Raw genomic sequence first — 27,105 nt, forward strand, 5'->3', positions numbered from 1 at the left:
GTCGCTGGCGGCGGCAGGTGTTTGCCCTCGGGAGGGCCCGAGAGCAGCTGCCATTTGGCGGCCCCACGGAGGGGGGCGGGCTGCGTGTGTGATGGCGGCAGTTCCTCAGAGGGGCGGCTAATGCCACTGTCGCCTCCGGGGTTGCGCTCAGCCCAGTGTCGCTTCCCCAGGGTTTCCCTTCACGCGGCCTGCGCCCAGGTTTTGTCTGAGGAAGCGGAGTGGGAGTGCGGCTGGGTCAGCCGGTGCCGGGCCCAGCCCTGCCTGTGGCGGTTGGCAGCGGGAGGCCGGGACAGAGAGCCTCTCCTGCCGTGGGAAGGAGTTAGCGGGGGGGGGGGGGGGAAGTGGGTTGCAGGGAGATGAGGGTCCCCCCCCCCTTTTCCCCTGCACGTTTTGAAAGAGCAGTGTGTTTCTTAGTCTGCAGAAAAGCAAGTTTGCGTTTTTGAAGATTATGTCAGAAGACTGGGAGAAGAGTAAGCCAAAGCGAGCTCACTTAGTTGGTGAGGAGCACAAATCAGTAAGTTTCCCTCGATTCATTTTGTTTATCTGTGTGCTCAGGATAAACTCACTGATGTAATAACTTGTACTGCTTTCTGGTAAAAAAAAATAAAGATCCATGGATCTTTATTTCAGCTCATTATTTTAAAAGGACAATTTCACTTTGCAGCCTAGCCTGGTAAAAATAATTGAAGGTACTCCTGAATATCACCGTTCATTTGAGTGAGTTAATGATCACTTTTACCATTCTTATTTTTTTTCCCTTCTACTCTCCCGTGCAGACAAGAAGAAAAACGTAGCAGTGAAATCAAGCAAAACCAAATTTCTGCCAAAATAATCAATGAAGTGGAAAAGAAGGATTCAGACATATGAATTTTATTTAGAGACTGATTGCGTGAGAAATCTGTACAGAGAGTCTGGTTTCTCCACACTGCTAAAATGCAACATTCTTTGTTCTGCTTCAGTTCATACTGCACAAATGTAGTGATGCAGTCATAGGATATAACAATTTTACTGTAATTCATTAGTAATAATTGTTTCTTATTCTCCCCTTCAATGGATTTCAAAGGCTTCCCTTTTTTTCTCTTGTGCCATATATTGTTTTACAGCTTCTAATATATCTTCTCATTTGCCATGCACAAAAGGCTTTAGACTGTTTTTTAAGATTGTCCCCACCTTCAAGGAGACATTCTGCGCATAATTCTCCAGTGTTCATGATTGCTTGTACTATCTTCCCTCATATTAAGCAGTATCTTCAGACAACTAAATCATCCGCTTTCTTGGAAAAAAGTGATACAAAAATATTCTGGACTTCTAACACTGATCCTATTCTGAACTTTTAAAAATAGTTTAATGGGAGAAAGTCAGAAAACAGCCCCAGTAACAAACCATCTCTACAGGCACCTGAAATGCTTCACAGAGCACCCCTTGTCCATAAACTAAATTTTGGAACCTTGTTGTGTATAGGACCACACAGAGCCCTGTCTAAGAGCTCATCACTAGTAATAAGCATGTTATTCAGAGCAGTATGGTTTTACAGTACTGAGCAAAGTAAAATTCTCTACCTTCTCTAAATAATGATTTTTATCTATGCTTTGGTTCATGAACTGTTCTCAGTTCTTTCCCTGTAAAAATCAAGCTCCTGATCTGCCATTGGACTAGCAGATTTTAGAAGCAATGTATTCTATATGTAAATGTAGTGAATGTAAATAGAAGCAATAAATAAAGCTGGGAGAATTGTCACCAGCTGTGAAATAGATTTGATGTTAGCAACATTTGTTCATATTTCAGGAAGGAAGATGGATTTTTAATTAAACATGGTGTTAGTGAAAGGGCGCTAGATTGCAAACCCAGAAAATAAATGTTCTAAGTTAAGCACTGTGAAGAGGATGAGCACTGTTTCTCTGTGCTGCCATGCCAATACGCTTCAAATTTAACCCAGGGCAGTTGATTGTTTTTCATGGCCTATGTGCACTTTGGGCTTCAGAGTGGTTCCTTTTCCATTTTCACCAAGTGTTAAGCCTCAGTTCACCAGCATCAAGTTCATCTCCTTCCCATTGTAGTCGTTGTTTTAGGGTAATTGTACCATAAATCTGGGTTGCTGCCAAAAGGGCTGTTGTAGCTCCTGTTTTCCATTGCCTCTTCTGCTCTTACATTAGTAGACTTGTTTGATGAGTTTGATCAGAATGCTAATTAATGCAGCTGAAAACAATTTTTTCTTATGTTAGTTCTCTGATCTGGCTTTTCACACAGTAGTATGAATACTAGTACTGTACAAGAGAAGCAGTGGGAATAAGACACTGGGAAACAAAGGAGGACAAGAGAAAGCCTATCACCTTAGACAGGCAACCAGGAATAATGCAAGAGTAAATAACTACACAGATTCAGCCTAATTCTTATTCAAGCTATAACATAAACCAAAACAGAGGCTGTTGCTCCTCTCTGAAAAGAAAGAGGAGCAAGCTGTCCTATTGTGGAATTTTAATTTTATTTTAGTACTTTAATTTTTTAGGATGAATATCTCATTAGCTCATTTGTGATAGAAGATACTCAGCAGTGTGCAGTTATTACAGGTTAGGAGCCTTTCACTTATTCCCCTACATTTTCACTGTACAACCACAAGGGTGAAAGGAGGAAGAGGGAAAGACATATTAGGGCTCACATAACTGCCAAACTCTGAACAGAATCTGAGCTAGGTCTAGTCAAACTTCATGGTTCTTGACCTAGATAAGTGATTACATATATATGAACTTAATATGAACACAAATGAACAGTCCCATCTTGCAGCCTGTCCTTGATCAGCAATTACTGTTTTGGCCAGGTTGTATTACAGTATCGAGGTATCCACTAGAATTAGATATCAACTAGAGTTTACAAATGGGTTCAGCACTTCTGTTTTTAATTCATTTCCTTTTTATGTATGATATAATCTACATTTGAAACCAGATCCTTAAGGTGAAAAGCTTTTGTATTAAGATGGTCTTTTGTTTGTTGTGAGGAGAAGTAGGTCTAGAAACCAGGTCTAAAACTAATATTTTTTCTGTCAAGATAAGTTTTATGGGTACTGCTGCCTGATGCAGACCCAAAGCAAATACAAAATAAATAAAATAGCCAGATTCCTATTTTTCGGTCTGCTCTGGGCAGACAGTAGTTAAGGACAGATGGAACGCTTAATTGAATCTTTCCATATCTATAACAAAGACAATTAATTAACTCTGGGCAGTGTTGTAGTCCGTGCACAGTACTAGTCCCAATCATCCACTTACAAGATTTTTCAAAGCTTTTTCTCTGCCTGTCTTGTTTTCATTCAAGTGGCTTCTCACAGCTTTGAGGAATTCCTTGTTGACAAGCAAGACCTGCCACCTCCTCCCATTATCTCTGATGCTTTACAAAACTCTTGATAGCATCCGGTTGTTACCTCTCCTGTCATGCTAGCCAGCACTATCTCATTATTGCATACGCTTTGTGTGACTACGGTTATGTGCTGTTCCTTGCGTGATAAGTTTTGTAGGAATAAGCTTTGTTTTGTATTTGTCTGTTATTTGTATAACACTGCACAGTACAGATTTTGGCTCAGGCATTGAGATTGTAGGCCTTACTATAACACACTAGTAGTAAAAGCAGTAATAATACTGAAAAGTGCCAGCATTTTCTACAGGAGCCCAAATAAACTATTTCTTGCTTACAGTTAAATATTTGATGTGCTTTGTGGTTTAATGAATTAATTGGTCATTCAATGCTACTTTTAAATTCAGTGTGATTTATAGGATGGAGCACTGAATTTACATTTCAGTGGGATATAATTTTATTATACCATGCTGAATTATGTTAATTTCATGCAGGTGATCTCTGCACTCTGCTTCTACTTCAAGAATAGAAGAGACTGATGTAAGCGTTTTTTCACTTTCTTACAGATTCTGTTTGTGCTCATCTTTTTCCAAGACAAAACAGATTCTCTAATCATCTAGCTCAGAGAGAATGGTACCCCATCTTCATGCACCTCAGAATCTTCCGGGCTTATCATCTGCAGGTCAGCTTTCCCTAGTGCACTGGGCACACCAATGTGAAGTCATCAGGGACAGAATTGAGCACATTGGTAAGCTGTGTGTAATGCTCAAAATCTTGTTTATGGGCAAAGAGGAAGTACACCTTAAATGTAAAAGTAAAGCCAAGAATTTAGTGTAATTGAAATCTTAAGAGTCCAGATTAATTAATTAGTCCAGATCTAATTGTTACAGAAAGAAAAAGAATAATAATGCAGTTAAAGTTGTTATACACATGCTTCACTTGCACCCTTTTCCTGGTGTTATGCTCATCCTTCCACTGCTTCTCTCAGTCCTAAGGTCGGTGGTCTCATTCTGATGGTGGTGGGAGTTGTCAGCACCTGAAGTCCTTTGCTGGGAGGAATATGATGTTCAAATTGGTGATTTCTTCTTCCTCACTTTATGATCCTCTCGAGGTCATTTTTATGTTTGCTAATAATGTTTTTATACCTTCTCTTTCTTCATCAATCTGCAGGTCCATTTTAAATCTGAATTTACTATATATGGTTCCCTTTACATATGTTAAATGCTATTTGCTTGTTCTCTTTGTTTTGTCCAACCAGTTTTGTCCAACTCCAGGTCTACATTTCTTTAAGTGACTGTTGGTGAGTTGTTTAAAACCATGGGGTCTGCGCCCCATTGATTATCATCCTTTGCCTGTGCTCCTCTACCATGCCCTGTGTCTCCCCTTCTCAAAGCCTCTGCTATTGTAGCAGGCCTGTATTTTTCTACACTCCATCATTGTGTTGGAATGAGATATTTACAATTCTACATAGAATAACTGCTTGTTACAGCTATCTGTATAAAACTATGGTTGTACCACACAAAAGGTAAACAAAAGTAAAACAAATTAGCCATAGACTCCTGGTCAATTAGAGAAACTGCTGTCACAGCCAAACTAAGTGAAACAAAGCTGCAGGCAAATAAAAGTTCAGACAGAGCAAGCCTGACAAGCCTCAGTCTTGAGGCACTGCCAATTCAGTACAAAGCTTATGGCCTGTTAGTAGCCATGGCAATACGGTATTACAGGGCTGTATGGTTACATTCGAATGTAAGCTAGTAACTGCTTTTATGCAGTCTATACAAAAGACTCTGCAATACCTATTAGGAGAGAGTGAAGACTAGAGCAGTCCCTGTGCTTTATAGATACAACCTGTTGTGATTTGGAAGTGATCTGTAGAAATCGGAGGTGTACAGAGGTGGGACTGAAAGGTCTATGCCCTTATTCTGTTATCTTTGAAAATAAATCCTAGTATCTTGAGTGGAATGGGACAGGACTGCCTTGAGTAATACAGGAAGGGAATTTCACAAAAACTCAACAGGTAAGACGTTCAGTTTTTAATAAAAGCTAACAAGTGTGCATTGGGAAGCAGAGATTAATAGACACACCAAAAAAGTAACGTTTGTGTTTTTCTCTCGAGTTTTCACTTTCTTTTCATATTATAATTCTGTTTGGTTTTGTTCAGTCATGGCTGGTGTTTGTGCTAAATACATGGCAATATAGTATATCAGAACTTCTATCATAATGTGTTTTGGTTCTATAGTATTATCAGCTTCCTCTTAAAATGGGACAGTTTCTCTCTGCTTCTTTTTGTATCTGGACATGCACTTCAGTCATAGGTTTTAAATGAAAAAGAGTACTTACAGATTGGGAAATGGAAAACCTGAAAGGCGTGAGCCGCCTCATTTTTTTTTTTTCTTAAGGGTACCAGTTGAGGTACCCAAAGATAATATTTCAGTGATGATCGTGGCTCATTCACAGTTCATCAAAATATCCAGGAAAGATCACAATGTGAATATATGTACATAAGACTGTGAAAAACTTCAGATAGGTACTCCCAGTAAGAACACTGGCTAAGAATTGCTGTTGTTCCCTTAACCCTCAAGCTTCATCAAAAGTCAAGCTGTGGAGCAAGAGCACATGCAGCCCTTAGATCAGTGGAGTCTGAATCCCTACAAACTGCATCTGAATCCAGGAAACTCAGCAGGGACATGAGCCTTACTGAAGAGAAATCACTGTTTTAAATGTCTTTAATCACTTTAAATGCCCTTTAATGCCACTAATCAGCAGTGCACAATTATGACTTTGCCCTTACATCACCAAGCAAATTTGCTGATGCATCTCCGAATTACCCAAAATGAAAATTTCTGTTTTGGAAGCCTTGTGGAACAGTGCTGCTTTTTTCCTTTTTGATTTGAACACAATAATATAAAGGAAATTTGGGCCCGTTTTTTTTGATAAGGCTATTATGTGCTGTTGCTGAGGGTAGAGAAGAAATAGTAGAGATCTCTGCTGAGATGCCTGGCTGTGAGTTATCAGTACTAATCTGTTAAGTGAAAATGAGTTGAAGTATGTCATGTGTCTGTTAGACCTTCACTAATATACTGAAGTATTGCATTACTGCTGAATTTAAGGATCTTTATTTTTACATAGGAACATGATGTTAGCAATATTCAACTGATTACACAGAAATCTGAAATCCTCCAGTTATGTTGTTAATTGTTTTATAAATTCATCTTTGACATAAATTGTCAGCCCCAGAACTTAGTGGCAGACAATATATCGTTGTTGAAATCCATCCATCTCATCCCAAGTCTGTCCGTTGGTATTTGCTGGCATACAAAGAAGATATTTACCAAATTGTCTTATGAGTCTTTCCCCAGCTCTGGTGTCAGAATGACCCTAGACAGGTACTAGAACTTTGCACACATGCTCTCTCTTATATTCTGCATCAAATACCAAACTAACCAAGCCTGCAAGTCATGTGGGTTATGCTATTCTGAAGACATTATCCAAACTAGTTGCAACAAAGGAGCCTCCCTAATCCTTTATCTGAGGTTGGAGTAAATAGGATGAACTGCTAAATTTTTGGTGTCTCCTTCGTTTTACAAACAGTTTAATAAAATCTCCCTGCTTGTACTTCTTTTGTATGTCTCTTCTTTTTCAGATTGGACGCCCCCTAGGCCTGAGCCATTGTACACTCCAATGGGTTTGGAGATGAAGCCATCGTACCAACCCGCTGGCGAGGGCACTGTGATTTATCTGACAGAAGAAGGTGGGAGCACCCTGAGAAATGTCGCTATCACTTGTATGTAGCTCCTTTGTGAGCCTAATTCAAAGCCCATTGAAATCAACAGGACTTGGGAATAAAACCTTTTCTTATAGTTAGGGTAGGAATTCAGTTTTACAGCTGTCCTTTCATCCATACATTCTGCTCATACTCTTAATTATCTCAGAAGTTCAGTTCAATTCAAGCCATTGTTCTCAGTGAATAGCAGTATGAACCACCCTGATCAAGTTTGTTATGAAAATATGAGTGCAGAAAGTTTACTTAACGGCCATCCAAAAGAGAAAATGAAAAAGATGAGAACTGCATAACTGCAGGATCAAAACTAAAGTCTTGTGCTGGGAGAAGATTTTTATTATCCTGTTGGCTATAGTGGTTTTTCAAGCCTTGAAAACAAAACAAAATATGTCCAGATTGGATCAGTGCTTGATTACAGGCTTCTAGGTCTGGGAAGGACTAATTGGACAGAACTGAGGGGAGGTAGTTGCCCTGTTCCACCAGTTGATTATCAGAGTTCTTTATTCTTTCTTGTGTTTTCTGAGTTGATGCGATTGCCTTGAATGAACTTGGAACTTAGCCAGTTATTGATTTTTGGTCCTGGACCATTTGTACCTGGATAAGAAGGGATGATACAGTTTTGCAATTCTAGGCTAACCTGAGGTGGCAACAGAATTTTCAGATGTGCAGAACTGAAGGGGAGCTGGACTCCTTCTTGAGGTCATTAACACACCTGGTAAAGGTTTGCAATATACTGAAAAGCACTAGTATTCTTTGACATCATGTTTATTTAGAAGTTCCCTGCTCCTGCAGTATGGGTGTATTACCCATCACTTCCTTTAAATTAAGTGCTACCTCTGGCCAAGAAAAATGGTAACTGCTTGGTGGCTGGAAAAGAACCTCTGTCCTCTGCAACTGGCTTTCTAATGTGTTTTCTGGAAGGGGTAAAGGTAGGGAGAAACACTGAGTCCCAGCTTCCTGTCTTTTTTGAAAACAAGGACAGTGATTTCTGTTGCTGTCCGTTAGTTGCTGTTCTTTAAATGTCTAACTTTCCATATACTTTATTACTGATTTGAACTTCACACACAAGCAGCTGGAAGTAGTTCTTATTTCAGCCTATATTATTCTCTAGTAAAGGGTGTATTTTGGTACCGTGGTTCTCAGACCATACTAATGAAACTTCCCTACTGAGAAAGAGAAAACTTCTGCCTGTAAGAGTGGCCAGTTCTCCCTCCTGCTCCTGAGGAATGATGTTCCTGCAGGCAGTTACAGGCAGTTAGCAGATTCCTGACTAGCAAGCTTTGAGCAGCAGCAGGAAATCAGTGCTTGCTTTTGTTGCTATGACTATGAAAACTGGGTACCTAATCACATGGATAGTAACAGTCACTTCTGTTGATTACAGGGTGATCTTTAAGTGACTGTAGTTGTACTTTCACTGCCTTGAGTATGAAGTGTAGTTTCAGAAGCAGTACAAATCATTCCTGTCAGTTGCTGTTAGCAAGCAGAAGTTTCCAATTTCCCAGTTAATGTAGGTACCTGCAGCCCTTAACTAGAGCTGCTTTCCTCCTCGTCTTGGGCTTGGCTGGTAGCAAGACCCACAGAGAAGCAGAGAACTTCAGAGCTCTGGAGCATTTACTTCCCCTTCTCTGCTTGCCTTGCGTTAACTGGGCTGCCAGGTTCCTCACTTGCTGTGGCCAGCTGGGAACAGGCACAGGTGGAAGGAGAAGGAGTTCCCCTTTCTGTTCCTGGGATGGAAATCTCCAGGTTGGTAGCTTTGCCATCTAAGTTACATAGCCAGTAAATTTATTCTAAAAAATCCTAAAATTGTCCTTACAGGGAAGCTCTGTAGGGTAGGACAGGGATCTGCACTTAGGCAGAATTATGGCATGAATACGACAGACTGACTGACATGTAACAAGGAGCCATCGCATCCTGAGGGAGACAGAAGCACTCATCTCCTGATTCCAGCTGAATTTGAATTCAGCAGAAGCTGAGAGCTAGGAACTACCTCCTGCTGAGCTCTTACAGCCTTCCTAATATCTAATTTGGGAGGGAAAAATACAATCCAGCAGTGACTCCAGCACAGAAAAATCAAAATACCATGATAGAGATCTCAGGGTTTTTTTTTAATGCATTTCATTCTGTAGCATATGACTGATACAGACATTTCCACAAACAATTTTACTGGATTTACTGCTGAAACACTTTTCTTCCTTGATGTTAAGGAAGAGCATAAGGCAGGAAGTAAAGGGGAGAGAAGCTGTGAATGGAATTTCGGCTGAACAGAAAGTAATCATCCAAGTGGGTTTCCCAGCCAGAAGAGCAGACACTCCTTGTCTAATGAAAAACCGTATGGGTCTGTAATAACCTAAGTCACCAAGAACAATACACTGAATATGGCACCTTTTGTGTGTGGCAGCAGTGATTCAAGGATAAAGAAATGACTTACAGGAATCTTGGCTTCATGTAACTTCCCTGAATGGTGTAGCCAGCACTTTGCTAAAACTACTGTGGTTCAGCAGAGAATAAGACAGACTGCTGCAGAATAATTCTGTAGCACAGCCCCAGTCACCCATCACCTTAAGCAAGGGCAGACATGGTTCTGATGTGAATGGAGGCTGCGCAGCTTTAGCCATGTTGTATGGTACAAGATCAGTCTCCCTTATTTGACAATGTGGTGAGGCAGCAGTTTCTCAGCAGCTGCATCTGGTACTGAGGAGCTAGAGAGAAACCAGAATACAAGAGCTCAGAATACAACAGCTTAGCAATCCGTGTCCAGCTACCAGTATACAGCCTCCATTATGCCAGTAAGAAAGTTTGGTAGCAAGGAAATTCTGCCACTTCTGTAAGATCAGACAGGCCAGTCCGTTGTTAGCAGTGTGAAACCGATGTTCTCACAGTACACGGTTATAGTATGGAATACTTGCAGTTTTCACTTGTCCTACTTCTCTCTGAGCTGGCCCTTACCCAAGTGTCAAAGTGCAGCTCATGCACTGTCTGGGTCAAGCCAGTGTCACAAGCATGGGTACACTGAATTCTGCAGCAAGATCTCTGGGCTCCTGGCTTTTGGCAGAAGAGCTGCATCTTCTCTGTCTGTTTTGTGGGCACAGATGAAGATGACAAGAAGCTTTGATTACTGCAAAATTCTACACCTTCATGGCAAAAAGTTTTGCCACTATAGTGAGCATGAACACGGAGAACACAAATGAATGTTAAAAGTAATTATTGCCTTGTTTCTGTAAACAGAGGATATTTGCCCCTTAAAATTAAGCAAAGAATATTCCGGAACCTAAATAATAACTTGTCTGCCAAGAGTAAAGTCTTGCTGATGATAAATCTAACAGTTCTGTTTTTTAATGAACTCCAGTAGTAAAGAATGTAGTAAAAAGTTCAGTTGTGCCTCTGTGAGCCTCTCATCTGAGGAACAATGAACAAGGTAGCAGAACCAGATATGGGCTCAAACTATATGCTAAATGTGATGTGAAAACATAACTTACAATGTGAAGTGATGGCTGTTGGGTCTGGGAGTCATCTTTTTTTCCTCTAGACAAGAAGAATTGAATATAGAGATTTAAAAATAAACTGATGGCAACAGTTCTGCCCATTTGATTGATGAAAAGACCTGAGGGAGCTAGGACCTAGGGTCTTTCCACCTGACTTAGCTGTCTTGCCTAACTACAGAATATGAATTGCCCTTAGCTCATACAGAGAGGCACAGGCACATCCAAGACAGAGTCAGATCTTAGGCTGCCCTGAATCCATAAAGTTAAGTAGGAATGGACAGCAAAATCTTTGTATAATTTCTTTTGTGTTTACCCAAGATATGCCTTGAAGCTCAGCTGCATGCAGTCATCCATTTCTAGAGGGAAGCTCTAGAAGGATGCAAGTATTCCCTAAAATGACCCAGACTGCAATAAAAGGCATCTGTTCTGTTTTTTCCACTAGCTAACAAAGACTCTGGTTTTGTGTATTCTCAAGTGAGAGGTCTCTCCCCTTCAAAGCAGATCCTCCATCAGAATGGGGACAACACGTTGATCTTTGAAGCACGGTTTGAGAGCGGGAATTTGCAGAAGGTGGTCAAAGTGTGAGTTTCTAATCTTTTCTTCTTTTATTAAGACAGAGTTATTATCAGAGTTGTTATTATCAGTGGCCTGCTATCAGTTTGTGAGCTGGGTTTGTTTTCAATCATTGCACTAGTTGAATGAGTTTTGAAAATAGTTTCAAATAGTCTTCATATGAAATGATCTGATAGTCATTGCATAGCGCTGAATGGTTTCTAGAGGTGATAATCACCTATGCAAACTCACACTTTAAGTCCTTCCTTTTAAAGCATAATTATTAAAAGTCCTAAGGAAGAGAGCAGTTCCATGATTGAAAGACTCAATGCAATTAGCCATCCTTCTCTGGCCATGGCCTAGACTTGGATGTGATGGTGTAAATCTGCTAGATTTGTACCTGATTCACTGCAGAGTGCTTTTTCATGACAGTCTGCATTACGTGATGCTGCATCGTACTACAGTGCTAACCACCATCACAACTGTTTGTCTTTTTCCTGCATGCCAGTAATGAATTTGAGTACCAGCTAACCCTGCGCACTGACCTCTACACAAGTAAATACACGCAGTGGTACTACTTCCAAGTAAGCAACACTCAGGCAGGGATGCCCTATCGCTTCACCATTGTCAACTTCACCAAGCCTGACAGCCTATATAAACGTGGGATGCGCCCTCTCTTGTACTCAGAAGCTGATGCCAAGAAACACAATGTTGGCTGGCGGAGGACAGGGAATGAAATTAAGTATTACAGAAACAACGCAGGCCAAGGTGGACAGCAGTATTTCTCGCTCACTTGGACATTCCAGTTCCCTCATAACAGAGACACCTGCTATTTTGCCCACTGCTATCCTTACACCTACTCCAACCTACAGGAGTACCTGGTAGCCATCTCTAAAGATCCAGTGAAGTCCAAATTCTGCAAGATCCACATCTTGTGCCATTCATTGGCAAGAAACATAGTATATGTTTTAACAATCACCAACCCCCATGAAGGTGACAAGGACACAAAGAGGAAGGCTGTGATATTAACTGCAAGGGTGCATCCAGGGGAAACTAACACTTCCTGGATAATGAAAGGCTTTCTGGATTACATTCTTGGCAATTCAGGCAATGCTCAAGTGCTCCGGGACAATTTTGTCTTCAAAGTGGTACCAATGTTGAATCCAGATGGTGTGATTGTGGGAAATCACCGTTGCTCTTTAGCAGGTCAGGACTTGAACCGCAAATACAAATCTAACCTGAAGGAATTTTATCCTTCCATCTGGTATACCCGAAACATGATCAAAAGGTAACCTCATTTTCTTTCCCTTTAAAATAAATGATTTCTCTTTCCAGTGTTTCCATGTTAATGTGATTTCTCTTTGTCCCCTATTGTTTTGGTATTATTTACATCTTTGCTCTGTACCCAAGCATTTCTGACTGTTTTGTTTACATGGTGTTGCATTTCAGAGTTTTGGGTTTGTTTTTTTTTTTCCCCTATAGCATTGTGCACGTTTTCCTGTAATATGCATTCTCTTTCCTGGTTGAAAGTTATAACTCCAAAATAAAAGAGGTTTTTTCAGAACATTTTCAACATATTTCTCCCCACTGCCAAGATCTACTAATTAAAGTTCTAATTTCTCTCTCATTTTCTTCTTCTCTGGCATACAGCCATATCCCAGAATTGCAGTTAGGTTCAGAATAGATCCCAACTGTCCATTTGATAGGAAAGATTGTCAAGTTTGCTGTATGTTTTGCTACGAATATGTTTGATTTCTGATGCGGACCTCTAGTCACATAGACATTAATACTTTGAGTATTAAACTGAACCTTCTGCTTCTCACACAATAAACTACTGTGTGAGAAGCCAGTGTCAGAATTAGTAGATGTACTGTTTTTCATGAAGTGCCAATTACAACTTGTTTTAAATAAGATCTGTGTTCCTTCAAATAAATATTTTGGCATGTAGGTAGCATGAAGGAGATGAGCACTGTGCCTCTCCTTTTCTATGAGAATCCCTCTCTCTAGCTTGTTTTATGAAGAGAGCCTGCACTTCTGAGTGCACTGTAATTAACATTAATTATTTGTGCTGAAATGCTACAGATCTTCAGACTCATGTTCCACTACTGTCAACTAAGACAGATGTGTTTGTTATTGCTTCCTTTTTAATTCCACCATGGATTTCCAACTCTCACCCAGATAACTTGCTCTGGTGCCATCACATCCTCCCCATAAAACTCTGCTTCAACAGGAACTGGGTGTTGGGGGTGTGGGTAGCTAAATCCGAGCATGTCTACCTGCAAATTTTCTTTAGAAAGATAGTTAAGTGCCAATACCTTGCAGAATGTCGACATGTGGTAAAAAATTAATGTCTCTGCCCTGAATAAGGGGAAGAATATTCACTCCATTGTTCTGAACTGCTTGTTTGTGCTTCAATCTCATAATTGTAAAGCATGTATGATTCAACATATGTACAGAGCAAAAGAACTGCAGACAGGAATAGGGTGTTTCAACCCTACAACATGCTCTAGTACATGTCTACAGATTTAGATGTATATAACTGAGCCTTAGGGTTACAAAGACTAAAAGGAGAGAGAGAGGAGAGGAGAGTGGAAGAAATACACTGTGCATGCAGCTACTGGACAGGAGGAGATCAAGGAAATTACATGGAAAAAAAAAAAGTCAAAATTGGGGACCTGTTGTTTTGAAAGGTGATGCCCAGCTTCTGGAATTCATGAAGATAACTAACCGGTGAAAACTTATGAACAAGTAGACAAAGACTGCAGATGCGTACACTCTTATATCTTAATACTGTACTGTGACAAGTATTTTGATCCTGCAGGGAACTGAGCAGTCTGGCTCTGATTAGCTTACCAAAGACTTAACTTAAAGCTCAGAACATGAAACTCGCTGATTTTTTGCTCTTCGTGTTAAACATGAGCTTTGGTGTTTATTCTGCAACATGTTAGCCCAGACTAATATTTTTGAGGTGGGGAGAAAAAAAAAAACACTTTCAGTAAAATATTCTATGTTGTCCCATATTACAGAGTGATGGAGGAACGTGACATTCTTTTGTATTGTGATTTCCATGGTCATAACAGAAAAAAGAATGTGTTTGTGTATGGTTGTGAAAGAAAGCAGCAAGCAAAAGCACCAAATTTGCATCCACGTGTTTTTCCACTCTTGTTGAGCAAGATCTGCCCAGATAAGGTAAGCAAAATTCTGGCTAGAAACTTCACCTAAAACTTCAAACTCCCACTAGGATCTCAAAAAAATTTTAAAGGTATCATATACACTGAAAAACTGCACTTTGTCCAGTAAAATAACCTTTGGTTGGCTAAAACTACAGATTGTAGGAATATGAAATATCATTTCCTCTGAAAATTCCAGCACTCCAAAATGTATCATGCTGAACTGGGACAAAAAGTTAGCATTTTTTAAGATATATTTTTTAAGAATGAAAAAAATAATAATTTGGAAATACGAAAGTAAAACTGTGCATTTTGCTTTTACAATGTAAAAAACTAGCATTAAATATTACATATTTATATGTTAGATGTAGCTTTACAATATATTGTAAAAGTAAAAACAAACAACTAAGCAAATAAGAAACTAAGGAAGAAAGTCAGAAAGTATTTCTCCAGGTTGAACAGTTTTGAAATTTCCCTGTTGAAAATTATGTCAAAATCACCCTGTTTGTTTAAAATATTTCAATTGGAAAAGAAATAACTTTTAGTAGGAAATGACTGCATTTAAACTATGCCATTTTCCAGCAAAATCTGACTCAAATAAGCTGCTTTTAAACCAGAAAGGTTGCAAAGGTTCAGCAGTTTAAAAAAAAAAAAAACACAAACTAACCTACTAGCATACTTGCAGGTAATGCTATTATACTCAGATATCAAGCATAAGGTGGTTGTGAGCTCCAGATAGGTTACATTATCAAACTGTTGACCTATTAACTCATGAGAGAAGAGCTATTAAGAGTTTTATTAAATATGTATGTTAGTATAAATCAGGATCTGTGATAAGTCAGCTGGTCATTTGTCTATATAGACTCACTTAGTAAATACAGAGACCTAAAAGAATATTTGTGGAAGTCTCAGAAGTCTTTGTTAAAGTAAAATAAACTTCTAATCAAAAAATTGTTGTTTCACATATGTTTCCATTATACCAGTAATGACAGTGCTATGAAGCTATGAAGAATATAGTGCAATATTCAAGTAAGATAGCATGAAAGCTTGCATTTGTTTACCTGATAGAAAGACGCAGAAAACTCTGCAGGGTTAAAATAACATTATTGCATCTTCATTTTACTTCAAAGGCTAATGCTGTACTTCTCTTTTAAGTTCTCATTCCCAGACTGCCGTTTCAGAGTGCAAAAGAGCAAAGAAGGCACAGGTCGAGTTGTAATGTGGAAGATGGGTATCAGCAACAGCTACACTTTGGAAGCCTCTATCTGTGGTTCTAAGTTGGGTGAGCCAGTCTTCCCATAGGTGTTTGGTAGGAATCATCAAACAAGACCTGTATTTTTTTTTTCCCAGGGAAAATGATAGTTTGAGCCTCCATCCCCTCGTTGATGTTTTGTCTTATTGGGTATAAATGAACGATGATCTAAGATGAGAGCTGGAGAAAACACTAAAACTAGGGCACCCGCCTAGTGACCATTCAGGCCACTGCTACTGTTGTTAAATATATATCATAAAAATACAGATGATATATCAGTGGATGGCAAATTAAAAGCAGTAAGTGAAAATAGCTGTGTGAGAATCAGTTGTCTGGAAGAGAATGTAGAGCCTTGGTGTGTGGGTGCATGGTGAGACAGACAATTGGTGCTGAAAGTCATATACGCAGTTAATCCCCTTTGAGTGGATACATTTGTTTATATAGTCAGAACAATGATCTGTAATATCATCCATATAAAACTGTGGCTGTCATAGACCTGTCTAGCGTCCTTCAATGAAATATATGCGAGTTTGCAGTCAACCACCATCCTGAACGTAACACAGCTGGCAGTCAGCAATATGACTGGCATTTTCATTTCTGACTTGCCCCTATTGATGCTGCAGGCCAGAGACGAAGCACCCATTTCAATACAAAAGACTTAGAGTCAGTAGGACACCATTTCTGTGATGCTCTCTTGGACTACTGTGTTCCTAACATGAAGGTAAGGAAGGTCCCTCCTAGGCCTTTTTTACTGCCACAGTTGATCTTACTGTGACAAAATATGATACTCTGTAGGGTTATAGTAATATTAAATTTGATAATGGCTTTCAGTAAAGCAGTAAACTACATGTATGGTGTTTCTTAGTATTATCTGTGCCTGAAGGAACACGAGGAAATGGTGAAACAGCAAGCTAAGGTGAACTCTGAGGGCCTGAATTCTGATGTGTTAGACAGGGATTCCAGGTAAGTTAGAACTGTTAAGACATGCCACAATTTGTTGTATCTTCCTCTGCATCCCCTAAAGAGTGCTGGAATACATGCTAGAAGTGCTACTAAAATCAGACCCTTAATATTTGCACTCCTATAAGGCCACATATAGATCTTATTATACAAATCTTAATAACCCATTGGTTGGGAATAGAGCTCTTTATCTGCTCAAGCTGACCCTATCCTTCAAAGGAAAGCTGTACTCATTTCACATAGTGTGGAGTTTCGAGGGCTCTTGAGGAGATATGAAACTGCACTGGTACAGAGCTTGGTCTATTGCATCACTTAAATCAATATGCTCTTTTTCAGCCTGACATTTTGCAGAACAGTCTAGCCATAGTATAAGGTATATTGTTTTATTTTTGTTTATATGTAATTTCATTAAGCAGGGAAGGTGCTAGACTGATTCCATTTAGCCAAAGGAGATAATTTCAGGGTAACTGATAGCAGTGCAAGAGTCTGCACACTGACTAAGCAATACACTTCTCATTAAAAATGATCAGCTCCTTCTGTGCCAGTACTGACTGTGAGGGACAGCAGGACCAGTTGTGCAGGTGATTTATGAGAGATGGGCATTTATGTATTATGAAAGGCTGTGGGCCCTAAGAACATCTCTCTGGGAATAAAACTTTTGTGGAATTCTTTTTAGGGAAACATTAATGGGTTAGATCCATCTCATCTAAGTTCAGGTGCATAAAATGTAGAAATTGACAGCTGAGTTTCACAATTGATGCTGAAATGCAAGGAAATAAAGAGAGACACAGTATCTTAATGCATCGTCAGAGAACTAACAGAAGGTTCACTGAGGACAAAGAGGATGATGTCTTATGAGAAGGTTTAAGAGGGGAGGGGGAAGGTATGTGAAGCAGAACTAAAAGAAAGCTAGCTATAAACAGGAGATGCCATCTGGGTGGATCAGATCTCTTCCAGTAACCAGCCTCTCTCTAAAATGAGGATGCCTACTTTTGGGGGGTTAACTGTAGGTCTATAAAACTAAAACTTAGATCTGAAAGACAGACATATGGAAAACATATTTACATCTCTACAGCTAGGGTTACTACAGGGAACACCTGCTAACGGTTGCTATGAATTCAGAAAAAAACTCTTTGCAGTCACCAAATTGGAAATAAAACAAAACAATCCTCATATTTTGCAGCACCCAGACTTCTAACAGCTCAGACTCCTGTGATCTTGTTGCACACCAGCTAAAACTAGGTACTAAGGTATGCTATGAATTTTTATTGACTGTTTACTTCTCTTGCTGAATACCACTAGGAAAGAATTACTAGAGTTTAGTAGGCCCTATTTTGAAAAAGCCTGGGACTAAATCAGTCAGAATAGTAGTTAACAAATCAATTAAGTAACTGAGAATTGTAAATGATCTATATAGTCTATAGAGATGCAGTCCAAATTAACAGTGCAGAGCAATACTATTATTTTTCCCTATAGCTTTACCCCAGATTGTCCAGAAGCTGGTATTTTAGTTTCAAAAGAACGCAGCTTTCTACCTATCAGATTCCATAGTACAGCTATGTAGCAGATACAGATCCTCAGAGTGAGGATGAGGACCCCAGCTTTTAGCACAGAAAGTATCATGCCTGCTTGTACGCTGATGTCAGCCATATTTTGCAAATATTCAGTTCAGAGTGTTCAGGAGTTGTGTTCTCCTCTTATACGTAGAGATACGTCGTGACGCTGGTGCTCAGTGCTGTCAGCATAAGACTGATTCTGCCCCATTGCCTACTTCCATCCTGGTAGGCAAATTTGGCCCCAGATTTTACAAAGTGCTTTCACTTGAAGGCAACGAGACGTTTTATTTTGTTAAAGCATGTATTTACTTGTTTTGCTAAACAAGAACAGATTGAATTTTTTTTTGGTCTTTGTTTACTTGATGTTTATTTCTTTGGTGCCTGGGATTATCATAATAGTACTTGAGATATTTGCTGCAGATGAGCAAAAACAACTGTTGTGAGTGTTTTATTTTTAGAAAGCTTGTGAGTGAATTTTAGACAACAATAATAGTTCCTGTAAGTTGTTACTTCCTGTTTGTGACATGAATACAATAAATATACAAAAGTAAAAGGGGAAGCTGTCGTACCAAGACAAAGGGGTGTAAAACTGAAGTGACCACTGTAGCACTTTTCAAAACATAGGCAGATGGGCATTTCAGATGACTGGGATGGTTGACAATTTGCTTGATTTGGAGTTTTAGATCTAGTTTCAGTGATGCTAGATTGAAACGGGTTATAGTCAGATAAGCTGTGGTGAGTTCAGTTGTGGTGAGGGAAGCTGCCACAGGCTCCTTTTATGTGCTCTGCCCAGGTATGTGTCTCTGGAAGAGCTATGTGGAGAGCACGCATTTGTGCAAAGTCCAACAGCTCAGCTTAGTCTCGCTGTCATCCAGAGTTTAAGCAATGCTACTAGGTTTTGTACTTAGGTGAGGTCCAGACAAACTTTCCACTCAGCCAGCCCTCCTGGGGAAGTAATAATGTCTGATGGAAGGCTTACGATAGTGGCGTTGGCTTTTATTGTTTACCATAGCTTGAAATTTCTTCATCTATTTTGTTTTGTGCTAAAGAACCAGGCAATGTCACAGAATTTCTTTTTATTATATTATTATTATTATCAGGACTATATTATTTACAGAATGTCAGCCACAGTGGTTTGGACCAAAAATGTTTTGCGCAGTAAAATGCCTAGTAGCAGAAGGCTAGTGAAAGCATACAGAGAAGGGATGAGTATTGAGAGATTTTTTTTCCTTAATGTACCCTCATTCTTGCTTGTTCTTACAAGGCTTCCCTTGGGATTGAATTTACTGATAAGTGAATGGTAAATCCATGTAGGCACATTTCCCAGTGCTGGCTGTAAAAAATTCATGAAAACCTCAGCATGATATGAATGAATAATGAACTCTAAAGCTAGCAGCATTTTCCGATTAACACCAAGTGTACTGGCCTTTTTAGTACCTCTCAGGCCTTCATGCTTTCTTGCCCAGTCTCCTCCCATCAGGCTTGCAGTATGCCTGTGCATGTAAGGGTGTGACATGGGACCAGCAGCTATGAGGACTGGCAACTTGAGAATAGTGTGAAAAATCTGCCTGAAATGCTGAGCCTTTCCATTTGATTTGCTAAAAATAACCTTGTTTGTGTTGAAAGACTCACCATGCCAGTCAGTGGGACTGATTCCAATTTTTTCTGATGTCTGTAAGCACTATTTTGTTTTAGTCTATAAATGCTACATACAAAACAAAGCATGCAGGTTTGCCTGATGTCAGTGATACAGCTGTAGATTGAGCTGGCTGCCACATAACTCATTTAGTTCATCATTGCTTATGGTAAGACAAGTGTGCCTGGTAGTCATCCCACGGATTGGGATGAAAGGTGACTTACCCAGACAATAATGAAATTGTGGAACCCTTTTGGATAATCATAATTTCCGGGGATTTTCAGACTCAAAAGGCCTGGTAGACTTGTTAGGTAATATACAAAAAGAAACCTCCAGAAACAGAGAGAGAGATGCCTTCCTAGAAACACCTGAAAAGTGGGGAGTGGAGGGGAGGCAGGACCAAGGGCAAAGGAAATGAGACTTTCTCCTTCAGCCGCAGGAAGCCATTAGGAGATCTCAGCTGTCTGTGAAAGCACAGCTTTAGGTGATTACTTGAACCTCTCTATTTTTAAAGTTAACTTCATTTTATAAATTAGGCAGCAATTTAATACAAAATAAAGAACAAGCTTCACCAACAGAGATACCTTTGGGTACAGAGCCCATCCCGTCACATGCCTGTGTTAGGAGGTGATGAGCATGTTTGGAATGAACAGGGCTTGGGCCACATAAGAGCTTGATTCTGTAAGGCTATGCCTGAGCTTACATTCTGCCAGTACCTATAAACACCAGTATATATTGCAAGACTATTAGTTAAATGGAGCTTCACTGTGTCCTCTTCTGTAATTTCTGTGCTGAAACATAGACAAAGGCTAACATCTTTTAGGCAAATGAATTGAAGAGTATTTTCTGTATGTATAATAGGAACAAAACACATCAAATTGATACCGCTATTACTTAAAGAAAGTAACAACAGTTTATCAAGGGAGTTTGAAAGAACAGCACAGCACAATTCCTGCAAGAAACTTCTTTCTTTTGTCCTTTTCCTGGTTATGTGTGTCTTCTCCTGTGCATCTATTTCAGTAACTGTTTCAGGTGATTAGAGGAGAAGACTTACCAAAATTTCTGTTGTTCTTGATGAACTTCCTACAGAAGTTCTTAAAGGCCTTTGAAAAAGGTGAATGGCAAGGAATATCACAGGTATAGGAGACGTTTGGACACAGATCTTTGCTAAAGCTGCTTGTAATCCTCAACTGCACTTTGTTCATGTTCAGCCTAGAATATGGCTCCCAGATGTAAAACAGGAGCACTACTATTGTTGCCTAGAGAAAGCAAATTGTCATTTGGAAAGAAAAGGTCACATTAATATTTTCATGGATAATTTTTTTGTGTGTTTGTGTGTATATATATATATAATGTAAATTATAACTGGCTGATTTATGAATGTTTTCATTGGTTTGATGGATAGACCACTGCTTCCCAGGCTTCTTGTGTTGTATGCCAGTCTTTCTTTTCAGGAGCCCCAACACTAGAAAAACAGAGCAGTGGCAATTAATACTACTGAGAAACCCTGGTTCTTCAGGTTCCCAGACTAAAAATAAACTTCCCAAATTGAGTAGGAAATGAGGTCCCTTGTCAGTATGACATGTTTGTGTCCAGGTTCATAAATATTTGCTGAACAGAACAGCATAAGGAATTCAGTCTTGAGCAGTTTGCTTGCATGTGTTCCTTCTGGCATTGTGATTATCATGTTTATTTACAACTCTCTTTTTCATAACTGTGATATTCCCTCATGAATCAAAATGGTTACATACTTTTTTCTGTGCAGATCAAAACCAAAACATCAGGAGAACATATTCACAGGATTGCTAAGGACAGAAGTCGTGAAAGCAAAAATGTGAGCTTTTTTCATCCCAGTAGAAACATGTTGTGCTCTTTTTCTGACCAGCAAGTGATATATGACAGCTTAATTCAACCACTGTAAATTTGAACAAACAATTTTGTCACCAAAAGTCACTGACCTGGAAGGGCCATTGTTCTTTACTGACAGTTGTATCTAATTTATGCCACAGGTTTCTTTTAAAATGGAAGTGTCAACATCCACAAGTCTGGGGCAGGAACAAACGGTGAAATTCTATGTCTGTTAATGTATTACTTGATACTTTTAGATCTTTCTGTCAAGGAGCTTGCCTTGCAGCTGGAGATTATACCAGCTCCTGTTCAGTCTCTGAAACTACCAACACTTCATTCCCTCAGCTGGACCTGTTTCCCTTCTAATTTCATTGAAGAAGATTTTTGCCAAATCTATTAAAACATTTTCTGTTGTGTTTTTCAGTCCAAAAGAGTGTTGCAAAGAGCAGAGAAAGGAGGAGGTCATGGAGTATTTTAGGGAAACAGGCAGTACATTTTCTAATTAATTTGGGGTTCTTTGCCAAGCTCCAGCTCTGAAATACTTGCACTGGCAATATTTGTAAAGCTGAGTCATGTCCTTTCTTACCTTTCAGAGAATGTAATTTTGTGCTTAGCATTTATTAGCTGACCTAGCTACTAGCATTAGTTTTATTAAAGTGTCATTGTCAGAATAGTTGGTATAATTGGTATAAGATTTTTTTTTAACACATCACTTCTCCATTATTATTGTTCAGCATTTTACATAACTATTTAGAAAAATGTGACCCTGATTGTAGTTGGCAAGCACTTGAAAATCCAAGATCAAAACAACAGAGTCTAATATTATCTTCCTACTTTCATGAAAAGGAATTTAACTTAAATATTTTTAAAATACTGAGCACCCAAAAGCTTACAAAGTCAGCAGAAGTTGCTGAGTTTTTTGAGCTTTTGGTAATCAGCCAAATATTGAATGCCTAGCTTGCTTCCTACTTAAAAAATAAATAAATAATCAGCCTCACCTTTACATGTTAGCCTTTTCCCACTTGAGCTAGTTATCCCTTGCCAAGTTTCCCCTATTCTAACATAATTTACATGCCTTGAACAAACTACAGAGCACCAGTGGCTGCTGAATAATACCTTTTGCTCATTCAGTCTCCTGGAACTTAATAATATTAATAATGTTTTTGTGTTCTTTCTCACAGACTCAAGGCATTGAAACGTTACATAAGATATTTCAGGAACTTGACCCAGTAGGCAGAGGTAAACATTGTATGTTTTTAAGTCTTAAAATCCCAATAAGCCAATTTTTTTTATAATCTCGTACACCAGTAAAATGTGTATTCTAAAAAGATAATTATGGTGTTCTTTGGCTGGGATTTCACTCAGTGTCAGTATTTGGAAGTGCTCGTTTTTCCTTAGTTTAAACTGTCTTCATCACATTGTTACACTCTTACTTCACTGATTGGAAACAGTCTCATTGGAGAAAAACTGAACCCAAGGCAGCTTCCAGAGAGGTGCAAAAATAAATATTTGCTGCTATTGGCAGTAGGATGCACACAGTTGTCATAAGGTGCTCATTGGCCCAGTGAAACTAGAAGAGAAAACATTAATTGCAGTAATGCTCCAGACTAAATCCAATTTGAAAAGAAAACTCTTTTCTTTCCCAAGAGCTGGGTAAAACACTTATCTTCAGCAGAACATCCAAATACAGTCATTGAAATATAATACTTTCATTTTGGTTTTGCCTCAGTCTTTTGTCACAAGCAAAACTGTTCTGAGATGTCAGACTGGACTCATTGATAGAGGGGATCCTGTGTTCTTAACGTGTTTTTTTATACCTATGTAAAGATAATTAGAAGATTTTCCTGTGTTTTGTCTGCCCCTCCCCTTCTTCATTTTGGGTTTCATTTCAGTTTGTGGGTTAAATGTTATTAATGAAATTCTGCATCAACTATATAAGGCACCTTTTTGTTCGGAATAAAAGGAGCTTCAAAATATTGTAATTATATTTATGTCCAAGGGTTATGCCTTCCCATAGACTGTCAGACCTGCTTCATCTCACCTATAGATCATGAAACTAATACAATAGTTTCCTTCCTCACACTGCCCTTCAGATAAGGTATTTACGGTGCAATGGTAAAGCCAACCACAGCTAATCTAGTCTACAGTCTGCTGGTAAGTTGCATCTGCCAGGTCATGATGTTAGAGAGATACCAGGGACCAAGGCTGCAGCAGTGATTTTTGCCACTTAAGAAGAGGTGGCTTTCATCTGCTGCTTAGTGCCAGGAGCCTTGCCTGTCACACAGCCAACACACTGGGAATCTAAGTATTGAGAAACTAGTCACACGGATCATCTGCAGCATGGAGGGAATGATGAAGTAAAAAGTGGCTCCCCCTTCCCCACCCTCTCACTTTGGGCACAAGTAATTATAACTGTAATTAACTTCTGTGGGACAGTCGGTGTCTGTATGGTTAAGTGCATGTAAGTGCTATGACTGCTCAGGGCTTGCCTGCAAAAGAGGAGGTTAATAAGGAACTTGAGTACTCACTAATGACATGAATTTTTAAAGGTCTTGGGAGACTTTCAAGCACTTTCTTCCCCAGCTGCAGCTGTTCTTAGCTATTGTGTAGGGTGCCCAAGGGTAAAAATGTAACAGATTACATTCGCCTAGCTTTCCGGGAATTGACACTGCTTAGAGGATGAAAACAAATCCTGTCTGACTAACTGCTCTTACTACTTTGTTATGTGTTTTTAGACCTGAACTGGGGTACTATCCCTCAGCCTATAGAACATTTTATATCCCAGAATCTTTTTCTTCCTCCTACTGCTCTTCAAGAAATGTGCTATGCAAGTGAAAGAGGAGGAGTTAGACCAGTCTCTGGATGTCATCCTCCGAAGATGGAGAGCAGGTCAAGGGAGAAAGAAGAAAAGATCCATCACAGAGGTAAGGACTAGGAGAAACTGCAGTTAAACAGGTCTGGAAAACTGCCCAACATCTTGCAAGCAGAGATGATCATACAGCTGATAGTCTCCAAATCCCATAGATTGTGGGAATCTAAATAGTTACATTAGCAGAGTGTGTAGTGAAGATAGGTGCTATACATGCACCTGAAAGGAAATGATTTGTAGCCTAAAGGTTGCTCTGACTCATACACTTTTATCTCACCTGCACTGGAATCCCTGTTCTGCTGCTGACTCAGTGCCACAGCACGAACACTCTGTAGGCTGCCAGGCTACTTACTTCCAGATTCACTGGATGCTTGTGCTCTTACACTGCTGCCCAAGGGCACCTCATTCTTATCGCAGCCGGTTATCCTGGGGTGATCACTGGTAGCTGAGCAGCTCATGAACACGTATCTCCCACCAAGACCAATAAGCTGGCACCACTTCTTCTTCTTTCCCACTCCCACCCTAGTACATATGCTCTGGAGATATCTACTATGACACTACCATAGTGAACACCACACACAGTGCAACCATGTGCATCACTTTCTGTAGTGGTAGTGTAGCCATCATCCTCACTAGAAGCCTAGTGATTTGAGTGTTTACCAGTGAGACGGACAGCTAAGTGTTATTTTTTCTTCAGCTTAGGGGATTCAAACCTGTATTTTCCCACTTCCCTGTGAAAGTCCCTAAGATCCAGACTCTTCAGTTATGGATCTCTGGTTCTTCTCTGATGTCCAGTAAAGTATTTCCACTTGTTGAGATTGAGGAGGGAATCATGCAGTCCAAAAAAAAGAGAAACACAGAAAGGAGAAAACAGGAGAGTGTATGACTTTTTAGTCTAACTCCATCCTCCATAGAGTAGTCCCTGCTCTAAAGATTGGGTTTTCTCTGATGTCATTTGAATGTCAAACACAGTTGCACTCCTTGAAGCAGAAACTAGGACTGAGAACATACTCCTCAACAGAGCTGCATCCCTACCAGAGCAAGAGAATCACGTTGCCTTTGGCACCTTCACTTGTTGACTACAGTTTTGCCCATAGTAGAACAGTTTCAGTGGGAGTTGAACAGAGTGTCACCATCCCAAAATACCCTTTATTAGGCAATAGAAGAAGAACAGGAGGTGGGAATGTGAGTTTGAATTTGCTCAATATGAGGAAAGTCTTAACCTCCAGAACTAGCTGCCTTAAGTTTGTATTTTAAGTATCTGAATAAGTGGCTTGATAATCCAGAGATGTCTGCTTACTCTAACTCTTATCCACCTCAGCCAACCACTGACCCTGAACTAGCCAAGATAAAATTTCAATGTTTCATTGTGTTGCTGAGTTTTTTTAAGAGATCTGACATGCACTTTCAATGTTTTTTGGTTTTTGGTTTTTTGTTTTTACAGTAAAATTGCCAATTACAGCCTCTGTGAAGCAAGTAGGAGAGTGCTTCAGGTAGGAGAGTATTATATTTGAAATGCATCTGGCCTTTCACACAAAGCAGGGGTGAGAGAATGATCCCAGCCTGATTTCTCAGAATCCACCCTCCTCTTTGTGTTCCTGTGACATTGTGCCTCATTCCCACGCAAACTAAAACAGCTGTCCTTGGCCTCTTCATCCCATTGTGGAAACTGCAGTGCACGGTGATGCTAGTGAAGCAGAGAACCTTTCTTTTTCCATCCCATCTGGAACGCCAGACCCCCTCCTTCAGTACATAGCCCTTCTTTCCCCATCCTTCTGGCCTAACAGGAGCACAGGCACTGATCTGGCACTGTGCAGGAGGAAGCAAAGATCGCTGCTGCCTTAGGAGGGAAGGAGAAGATAGGGCAGCGCCACTACTAAGAAACAGGAGTATAAGTCAGGGGACAAAGGATGTGCTGGGCTAGGTGGCACAGGCAGTCCAAAACAGGACATCTGCTAGTTTTAGTATGGTTTGATATCTACTACATTTAAAATCATAATACCATCATGGTATTGGTGTGTAGCTCATTGCTAACTCATCCCCTTCACTTCCAGGTTCTGGTTCTCTGGCAGTGAAAACTGAAGGCTATGTTCTCTTATGGGCATGCAAGACCCTGTGGCAATAACATGGATGATCAGTGTTGACTGCTTTCCTAAATACCAACCTACTGATAGGATAAAATGCTCTGGTCTTGTCCAATGTACCCTTGGTTGTTGCTGGGCAGTCAGAGCAAAGTGGAATTGGCTAGCTAGTCAGACTGCAGTGGATCCTGTCATAAGCACCTTATGAAATAAGATATGTTAATTTGTTCACACAAAATTAATTCAAGGACTACTGCTTTGAACCTTATAGCTCAAACTTTGGTACTCAAACTTGAAAATCTTAGGCTTTCCCCTGAGAAAGAGGAGAGAAATGTGTTTGGTGTTTTTGTTTAATTTTAGGATGGTAAGGTAAACCTCTGCTGCTTCTGTGATGACGTTTCTGTCTGACTCAGAAGGGATAGTGGTATAGTGGCTGTATGATATTGGCGCTAGTGTCCGTAAGGTAATGTGATGGCATTGTGGTTCCATGTGTTCTGAAGTACAATAAATCACTTCCTCCCCCCTCCCTGTATGATCCTCAGGAAATGCTTCAAATTAAAGTAGCAGGAATTTTAA

General features: G+C 39.8%; 1 protein-coding gene across 10 annotated transcripts; it reads left to right on the forward strand.

Annotated features, from left to right (window-relative positions):
• On the forward strand, positions 1-27,105 carry AGBL3 (ATP/GTP binding protein like 3). 10 transcript variants are annotated; one of them, XM_026076099.1, is made up of 17 exons: positions 1-17; positions 415-514; positions 3,909-4,090; positions 6,986-7,093; positions 11,048-11,186; positions 11,666-12,445; positions 14,184-14,346; positions 15,483-15,609; positions 16,203-16,300; positions 16,445-16,542; positions 17,723-17,789; positions 21,497-21,565; positions 21,741-21,794; positions 22,761-22,818; positions 24,315-24,503; positions 25,893-25,941; positions 26,503-27,105. In XM_026076099.1, the coding sequence occupies exons 3-17, from the start codon at positions 3,973-3,975 to the stop codon at positions 26,528-26,530; spliced, it is 2,145 nt and encodes a 714-aa protein (XP_025931884.1). In that variant the 5' UTR covers positions 1-17; positions 415-514; positions 3,909-3,972; the 3' UTR covers positions 26,531-27,105. The 10 variants fall into 10 exon arrangements, with proteins under 10 accessions (XP_025931884.1, XP_025931883.1, XP_025931886.1 ...); XM_026076098.1 differs by lacking the exon at positions 1-17 and adding an exon at positions 24-198; XM_026076101.1 differs by lacking the exon at positions 1-17 and having other exon boundaries at positions 24-514; positions 6,986-7,126; positions 11,081-11,186.

Source organism: Apteryx rowi, unplaced genomic scaffold (genome assembly GCF_003343035.1).
Source record: "Apteryx rowi isolate R43461 unplaced genomic scaffold, aptRow1 scaffold_426, whole genome shotgun sequence".
In the NCBI taxonomy this organism is placed as follows: Eukaryota; Metazoa; Chordata; class Aves; order Apterygiformes; family Apterygidae; genus Apteryx; species Apteryx rowi.